Source organism: Microcebus murinus, chromosome X, assembly GCF_040939455.1.
Source record: "Microcebus murinus isolate Inina chromosome X, M.murinus_Inina_mat1.0, whole genome shotgun sequence".
In the NCBI taxonomy this organism is placed as follows: domain Eukaryota; kingdom Metazoa; phylum Chordata; class Mammalia; order Primates; family Cheirogaleidae; genus Microcebus; species Microcebus murinus.
Window position 1 is genome coordinate 42,088,064 of NC_134136.1, and position 9,836 is coordinate 42,097,899.

At 36.2% G+C, this 9,836-nt stretch overlaps 1 protein-coding gene across 1 annotated transcript in view; it reads left to right on the top strand.

The window, feature by feature from the left end:
* HTR2C (5-hydroxytryptamine receptor 2C) overlaps nt 1-8,983 on the top strand; it is a 272,558-nt gene extending 263,575 nt beyond the window's left edge. Inside the window, exon 6 of the mRNA XM_012749569.2 lies at nt 5,475-8,983. Coding sequence (XP_012605023.1) covers nt 5,475-6,313 — 839 coding nt within the window. The 3' untranslated portion in view covers nt 6,314-8,983. The remainder of the gene's footprint in view (nt 1-5,474) is intronic.
* Nucleotides 8,984-9,836: the final 853 nt, after the last annotated feature.

A 9,836-nucleotide genomic window follows, 5' to 3' on the forward strand; every position in this document is an offset into this window, starting at 1 on the left:
TTCCTGTCTTCATCACTCCACTACAATTGTTCTCTGTATAATCACCAATGCCCTCCTCATTTTCAAAGACTGAGAAAATGCTTGTAGATTCTTCTGTGGTATTTGAAACTGTTGAGGATGCTTTGTTCAGAGCACTGCCTCCCTTTTGCTGTTATGACATAATTTTTCATTGACACAAAATGACTGTCATGATGCTGACACCCATTTTGCAAATTTTGCTGCTGGTAGCTTTAATCTTACCAGAAGACATCAAAAGAAGTTTTCAGACTAGGTTCACACATATACTGATAATGACAACTGTTTAATGACTGCTATCTGGCTGAAAACAATTAGAAGACACTATCAGTGGTAAGAAGCGTCACAATTTCTAAGATATTAAAAGCTGAAAGTGATGTGAATCTTAGAATCATTGACATATGGTATTATTACTTTATGGTTTGAAGAGAACTGATCTGTGTTGCTTGAATTCAAGGCTTTAAGAAATAATATAAATGTCTTTAAACATCCTCTGAACTTACCTTCTTTGCAGTAGAAGAACTTCATCAACTTTTATGAGGCTTTTATGAGGCTGAAATGAGATAATGCATGTAAAGTGTGTACTGCAGATAAAGTCCTAGATTCTAGAGTCAGTTAGCATTCAGAATAAGCACTCAATGAATGACAGTTAGTAGCAGTAGCAGTAGTAGTTGTAGTGATAGTAGTAACACATATTTTCCATGAAATAATAGTAGAAGTAATATATGATATTTTCAATGAAACTTGATCTTAAGTTACTGAATTCAATGTTTCTATAATGCAAAGTAAGACTATAAATGTTTACTGAAGTTACTTTTCCTCTCAGAGTTTACATAACCTTAATAAATAATAACCACTTTTCAGGTTTTTACAAGAACTGAATGAGCTAATGCATGCAAAATATTTGACTATTTGTTAGTTGAAGTAGTGTCTGAGATTTGCAGCAGAATGTGAATTATAACTTGTCTTTGTTGCTTCTAAAATTCTAAGGAAACTGATATAAATTTATTGAAGTTAATTTCAGAAAGATTAAGTGATTTAATCTAATAATTTCTTGTATGTTTTTTGTCTGGATAGAATAAAATAATATATGAAAGTATACAACAATTAGAAAATAATTGGCTCAGCATGTGAAAAATAAGAAAAACTCAGTAAAAAGTAGTTATTATTATTGCAGTTGTTTGTTATTAGTACCTGATATTTTCAGTGGTGGTTCATTTCTACTTTTCCTTTTTGGCCAAATCAAGGATTTCAAAATTTTCAAAGATTGCCCCATCATATTTGCTAAATGTACTTAATTTTTCTGAAGTTAACTTAAATAACATGTGCCTTTCAGTATTTTTATGAAAATAAATGAGATGATGCATTTAAGATGTTTTGTTGCTGGTATCAGTGTTGTTTATATTTAACTGACATAATAATATTGCATGAATCACTATTGGGTTGAATTAAAAATGCTAAGAAAGACTTTTCATGTTTGCTGAACTTAACTCTCCAGAGCTTAAAGAACTTCGTCCATTAACATAGAACAGCAGTTCTCAAACTCTTTCGTGTCAGGACCCATTTATACTCTTCAAAGTAACTGAGGACTATAAGGAGATTTTGTTTATGTGGGTTATATGTACTATGGCATTAAAAATTAAAACTGAAAAATGGTTAAAATATTTATGAATCATTCCATTTTAAATAACAATAAGTTCATTTAATGTGAACATTAAAATATATTTTTATGAAACTATAATTTCAAAAAATCCAAGAGAAAACAGGCATTGATTTACAGTTTTGAAAATCTCTTTAATGTCTCGTTTGGTAGAAAGACAACTGGATTCTCATCTATGTATCCACATTCAGCCTGTTGGGATATGTTGTTTTGGCTGAAGTTTATGAAGAAAATGTAGTTTTAAGGACAAACAGAAAAGGGAAACCTAGCAAGCTCTTTAAAAGAGTCTCATAGGATCCCAGGGTCCTTGAACCACACTTTGAGAACTGCTGATACTTAATGTTTTAATTTTTTAAAGTATTGAATAAGATAGTCTGTGTAAGATATATCGTTATTATTTCTGCTTCTGTTGTTATTATTTACAATTTCTTGATATTGCCGAAAGAACTTGAACTTCTTCTTGTTTTGTTGACTGCATTCATGGCTTCTAGAAACAAAAGAAAACTAATGATGGCACAGATTTGTTAAGTGGTTAAGCTACTTCACCAAATAGCTGTCTATAAGACAGGTATTATAGAGTTTTTAACCAAATTGAGATAATGCATTTTACATGTGTAGCATCAGTAATATGCGTGGCTCAATGCCTGGCCTGTAGGACAGCCTCAATAAATGGCAGCTATCAGAATCACCCTTTGCTCAATGTACATTAAATTATACAAATAGATGCTAGGGACAAAACTGGCTTTGCATATCCAATAACAGCTTCATTTCATCTCCAATGACTTTACTACTCTCTCTTGTCCTTTGATAAGGTTGACTTTTGGGCCTAAGAGTCTCTTAGGAAACTGAATAAATCTTTTAACAGAAGCAAGGTAGCACTGCTATAGAGCAGGGCTCTGAGTAATACCAACTTCCACCGATCTTTTGGACAGTATATGAGGCCTTTCCCAGACACTTCAGGTGTCTCTAGGAATACCTAGAAGATTGTATAGCATTTCTTGTGGGAATTTGAATTTCCACATCTAGGTAAATCTACCCCAGTCAGGCTGTGTCTAGAGCAAAGGCAAATTCCCCAGACCAAGTCTCTAGCCTCCGGCTTTAGTTCCCACAGTACTGGGGGTTGAGGAAGCAGGAGATTGGAGTGGGTGCATCTCTCCTCCACCTTCTGTTGTTCTTGCTGTAGGAACCTGAGAAGGTATAAGAGTTTTCTACCAACATAATGTCAGAAAATGGCCTTCTTACCTACAATTATATCAAAGTAGTGGGTGAGTATTTCTACTCAGGGGTCCAAATCATTTTTGCTCAAGAAGGAATCATTCTCAAGGTTAGCAGTGGCCACTGCGTCTTAGAGATTTTTTTTAAATCTGAGATATAATAGTGATGTTATTGTCTCTTTCAGAAAGGACTTCTATGTCTTCCTTTTCTATTTTTTAATAAAAAAAGTTATTAAACTTTTTATAGTGGAGACTCTCAAAGATTACAAAAGCAGAATTACAAAGTAAAGACCCAGGCACTGATCGCCTAGCTCCAAGATTATTCAGTTTATGGACTTTCTTGTTTCATCCATACTCCCATCTAATTTTCACTACCATATTATTTTGAAATACCTCCATACATCATAATACTTCATCTATAAATATTTCAGTATACATATCTAAAACTATAAGAGCTATCTTTCTACATAACCATAATATCATCTCATCTAAAAGTTAATGAGCAATAATTGTTTGATATCATAAAAATACCAGTCATTCATTGTTCAAATTTCCAGTTGTGTCATGAATATTTTTTAAAATTTGTTTGCCTCATGATCCTAAGAAGCTCCATATATTATAATCACTTGGTAGGTCTTTTAAGTCTTTCTTAATGTATAGGTTATCCCTCTAACTTTTTCTCTTGTTAATTTAATAAATCCTTCTGTCTTTTCATAATCTTGTATTAACTTTCTTAACTCCAGAAAACTTCCTGCAGCCTAAACCTTCACTAAAGCATTTCATTAAGAGTGAGGCAATACTGACTTCTTTCAGGCAAGCTTGATCTATACTCTTTCTAGTGATTATCTTATATTTATGACTTTTCAAATAAAGGTTCTAACAATACAAGCTGGCAGCTTTCTTAACTGCCTTTTTGTAACTCTTAAGAAATATAACCCATGTGGTTCCCTTGTACTCTAATACTCCCAAATGCCTGTTGAAATTCCCCCAAGCATTTTATCAAATTTGGTAAAAAAATCACCTTCTCTCTTCCCCTTTAGGATGCAAAGGTCTCTTCACTAGGATCCAGCAATGAATTACTTGGGGACACTTTCTGTTTGCAGTGTGTACTAGTTTTCACAGCCTTTCCTACTTTCATGAATGGCATGACTAGGTTCAGAGTTATACGTAGGCATGGACCAATACCCAAAGGAGTCTTTTCACATCTGTTGCTGCTTCTCACCCTGTCACTTGGTTTCCTACTGTAGCAAAAGGACAATCATTTTAGAAATTCAGTGTCTGAGGAAGAAGGCTTACAGATCACTTTCCAAATACTCTCTTCCTCATATCTTCCCAGAGGTTAAACACCAATCAACATCCTCAGCAAGCCCTGGCAAAGAGATATTGACCATTTTTTTCCTTTTCCATCATCCAGCCAAACTCTCTATACCTGACTAGGGATGTTAAAGCAACTTGTAGGAACTTTCAGTTTTAGGTTCATCACAGTTCCCTGTGTGTTCCCTTAAGTCAGCAATGATCTCCAAGAGCATGCTTCTGGCTCCTCTCACAATTCATGATGTAGGTACCCACCAGCAAAGCATTCCTGATAATCTCTGATAGAATCCCACAAGTGCAATCTCGATTTCCCAGGCTTCAACTTCCTGTAGACACAAGAGAGGATAAATTAACATTAAAATTTGAATTTCCCTTGTAAGTTATCTCTACTTATTGATGCAGGATCTCTTCAAGATCTACTGTAGTTATTTCTGAAAGTTTCCAGGTTACCTACTTATGCTTGGGCACATGATCACCTTCTGTTCCCGCCTCCTCCTTGATATTTTCTTCCTGTGAACCTATTTATTAAAGGAAGTGCTTCCCTAGAGGACTACATTTCAGTATTCTTAAAAACAAAAAGGCTCAAAATTCCACACAGAAATGGGAGGTCTGCATCTCTCCCAACTTTACATTTCACTCTGTCTCCTGACTTTGAAATGCTGTTGCTTATGCCCAGAGACTCAAAACCAAACAAACAACAACAAAATAAAACCTTGCTAAAAAGAGAATCCTTTCAATTTCTGCTTGTAGACTGTTTCTATGCAGTGGTCAGATTCAGCCCAGTGAACCCTGATAGGCTATTTTTACTATTTGGGTGCTATACCTATCATTTGTATTGAATTTGGAATATGATATGCCAAAAAAAAGCGAATGATTGGCTTTATTAATGTCATCCAGTACAGATGTGAATTTATTCATTAATTCAACAAATATTTATCAAGTGCCTTCTATGAACCAGGACAGTTCTCAGAACTGGAAACACAACAAAACAGACACAATCCACTCTTTGACACAACCATATCTCAATAATGGTAATTCCATGCCTTCTACAGAAATTTAGGGAGAAGGAATTGCTAACTTGAAAAAGCCATCATTTTCTGATATCATACTGCTAGTCTTTCATGTGACTATCAATTATGCTGTGAATAGCTTTCAACAAACATCAGGTCTAAATTACCTTTGGTCAAATGCAAATGAATATATGCCACTGCATAAATCAACTCAATCTTTCCATCTTCTGTAACATCCTGCCTTCTTTTTTATTCCTTTAGGCGTGTCAGTTCCTATCCCTGTGATTGGACTGAGGAATGAAGACAAGGTGTTCGTGAACAACACGACGTGCGTGCTCAACGACCCAAATTTCGTTCTTATTGGGTCCTTCGTAGCTTTCTTCATACCGCTGACGATTATGGTGATCACGTATTGCCTCACGATCTACGTTCTTCGCAGACAAGCTCTGATGTTACTGCACGGCCACACCGAGGAACCGCCTGGACCGAGCCTGGATTTCCTGAAATGGCTGAAGTGCTGCAAGAGGAACACCGCTGACGAAGAGAACTCTGCCAACCCTAACCAAGATCAGAACGCAGGTCGCCGAAGAAAGAAGAAGGATAAACGTCCGAGGGGCACCATGCAGGCTATCAATAATGAGAGAAAAGCATCGAAAGTCCTTGGCATTGTTTTCTTTGTGTTTCTGGTCATGTGGTGCCCGTTTTTCATTACCAATATTCTGTCAGTTCTTTGTGGGAAGGCCTGTAACCAAAAGCTCATGGAAAAGTTACTGAATGTGTTTGTTTGGATAGGCTATGTTTGTTCAGGAATTAATCCTCTGGTGTACACTCTCTTCAACAAAACTTACCGAAGAGCTTTCTCCAACTACTTGCGCTGCAAATATAAGCCTGACAAAAAGCCCCCTATCAGACAGTTTCCAAGAGTTGCTGCCACTGCTTTGTCCGGGAGGGAGCTTAATGTTAATGTTTATCGGCATACCAATGAACAGGTGGTTAAGAAAGCTAGCGACAATGAGCCTGGTATAGAGATGCAAGTTGAGAATTTGGAGCTCCCAGAAAATCCCTCTAATGTGGTTAGCGAAAGGATTAGTAGTGTGTGAGAAAGAGCAGCACAGTCTTTTCCTACAGTAAAGCTACACGTGTAGGAAAACTTTCTTCTTTAATCTTTCCATAGGTAATAACTAATGTAAATATTGCTGTCTGAAAAAAGTGTTTTTATATATAGCTTTGCAACCCTGTACTTTACAATCATGCGTACAATAGTGAGATTTGGGGTTCTATATTTACTGTTTATAATAGATGGAGACTAACTTATTTTGATTCTCTGATGAATAAGATGTCTATTTTTGTCCACCCTCCCTTCCTTCCTTCCTTCCTTCCTTCCTTCCTTCCTTCCTTCCTTCCTTCCTTCCTTCCTTCCTTCCTTCTTTCCTCTCTTCCTTCCTTTCTCTCTTTCTTTTGTGCGCATGGAAATGTTGATGTTTATCTCAGGTGGCATTTGCAGGAGACCAGAATGATGCACATGACAGTGGTTATATTTCAACCACACCAAAATTAACAAATTCAGTGGAGTCTTTTGCCGGGTTAACAGTAAATATACACTTTAAATTCTTGCTCTGCTCATCTGCACATATAAATGCAGTAATATAGGCTCTGCCTTCTGTTATTTCCATCCGTGCGTTAAAGGCAGAATTTAGCCTTGTTGTTACATCTAGGGGCAAAATTTGACATTGTCAGACTGTCATGTTGGTATTTTACTGCAATGTCTGCCCCCAAACATAGTGATATTTCAACATAGCAGCTGGTTAACCAGGACTACAGAAGTGGAAGGATGATAAGAGATATAAACACCAAATAGCTTTTCACTTCTTAGAGACAATGTTCAAATTCTGATTATTATCACAAGCAAATTGAAATTAGTGTTTTCATTCTGGTCCTTAGTAAATATCTAATTCTACAATTAAACTAGGAAATGAGATCCCGGAGTTATTTCCAAATCCAGGATTAAACATCAATTGGGTTTTGATCTCATGATCCTGGAAATTCGTGTGCTACACACAAAGTGAAATTAGCATTTTGAGCCTTATTAAAATATTTTATTAATTATGGTACCTCTATCTATAGGACCCAATTTAGCAGTCCATTTTTGAGTAAAACTTGGAAGCATAAGATGATAAAAGCCTTGGAAGTTTTACTTGATTAAGGACTACAGAATTAGGTCCTTAGAATGTGAAAAAAGTAATTTAAAAAACGCTTCTTCTGAACTCTGGGAACAATAGAAATACAGAGTTTCCATTTGGATTTTAAGCAAAATTTATCTCATTTTCAGATCCTTCCAAACTCTCTAGTGCAGGAAAAGGCTGCAGCTAATTTGTGAAAGTGGCAAGCTCTTCATTGTACTGCAATTATGTACCAGAAGTTTAAATCTTTCTTAAAATATAGTGTTGTGTTACAATAAGTATTGGCCATCATTTCATTCGTGGGCCTGCTGCTCTCTAAGAAATCGATATCATTTTAACAGTTTGTAAACCATAAAGAGGTTTTCAAGCATTTGCTAAAGTCAGACCATTCAGTCTATGCTGTGTGCAGAGTATACAAGTGTTTCCAGTAACTATTTCCATGTGTGCCCATTTCACACAACTGTGGATAAATTTCTGAAGAATTCATAATGCTATTTCTTATGCCTGACAGTTACTTACACATCTTAGAGTGTGCCTCTCAGTATCTTAATTGGTGAATGCAGAATCTGAATTTCTAAAACCCCTGATCTGTGTTCTCAACACACAGCATAAATAAATCTAATAGTCTGCCACAGGGGCAGTGGGTGAGCTACTGTATTTGAGGAAACTCATACAGTCTCTATTTGATTTACAACACTGCCAAATATCAGTCAATTGCTTGAGCATGCCCAAATATAACATGAAAGTAAAGTCTACCTGCCTGTTAGGTCTGTTGAACTGCATGTTAAAACACTTACATGAAATCGAATGAGATATCTAATTCTTACTGAAGCGAAAATGGCTGAAGAAACACAGCATGCATTTAGCATGAGTTCTGCACATACAGATGGTGCCCTGCATGTATGCCATGTGTGTTGCATGAATCCATCGATTTGCATTACTGTAGGGCAGAGTAGCTGATTTAAAAAGGACTGAAGAAAATCCTCCAGCAGTCCTTAAAAAGACCATGCATTGAGATCTGAAATAGTGTATTAGAGAAAATTGGAAACATCTGATTTCTTTTCTGAACTACCAGGGCAAGCTCATAGCACATATTTTACAAAGAAATTAAATATAAACCATGGATTTCCAAAAGCACTAGCAATAAGTGGAATGATAATAGCTTATAGCACATTTGTTAATAATTCTTCCATCATAAAGTAGTAGTACTTAATAGTACCCAACACAGTAATTATCCTCAAAGTGTGTGCTATTCATAAATTCTGTTCAGTTTGGTATGAAACAAGTATACTCATTTGGATATAAATCTTACCATTCAACGTGAAATCTACAAACTTTTATAAATGTTTTAAAGAAGTCCATGTGATAAATGTAAATGTGGTGAATTTACTGTCACACAAATCATTTTGATGTACTATTATATATGTATATCTGTTTAAGACACGTGCAACAGACTGCCTTATATTATTTCCTGTAATTATTTTCCTTTGTCAAATGGTACTTTTTGTGAATGGTTGCAAAGTGTTGTCTTATTCCTGATTCCTGTATGTTATCCGCTCCAGGTTTTGTGATACATCCTATTAATTTATTAAATTTATTAAATGTTGGCTGATATGTCACGTGTCTTTATTCCCCCCTCTGAATCGTTCGAGGGGAAAATATATCACCTCGCTTTGTTTTCTTTGCAAATTAAATTGACTCCTGTAAAATAAGCTGACAAAGACAAACACAAGCAGAAAAGATCACTTTTTCTGACTAATTATGCATATATTCAACAACTCCAACATCAGAGGGAAAACAAGAGGTGTGAACAACAAAAATAATATTAACAATAGCATCACTGATTCCTCATGAGCAAAATAACCACACTCTCAAATTACCCTGCCTTCCTTACCTGAGCAGGGGCTAGAGGGGCTCACATGTTCTCCTTGCTATAGATACTGTTACTGTCTTATTCCCACCAGACCTTAAGCTCCCTAAGGACAGAAAGGACCATGTCTATCTTGATGGCTTTATCCCCAACATCTAGCAGCCACTCTATATTCAACAGGCATGCATTGAGCACTAATATTTGCAGGCATCGTGTTATCTGTTCCTGTTGCCAAAGCAGGTCTTACACTCCCCACTCTTCAACCATACAGCATGGCACGATCACCTTAATTTACCTCCTATCTTAACCGACTTTGGATATCCCTGAAATCATCAGTGTCACCATACTAAGCAACTTCTTTTCCTCTATACCTGAAGCCAGAGATGACAAAATACAATGGCCTTTTCTTTCAACATATGTGCTTTCCTAATGCTAGGAGGGCCTAGGCAATACTGGCATGACTTCCGTTCTCTAGGAAGAAAATGATAATATCTCATTGCTTTGCAACTCTGAGTAGGATGGTTCCCAGGAACAGGTCAAGAGATAAAGGTTGAACTGCAACTTGAAACAACA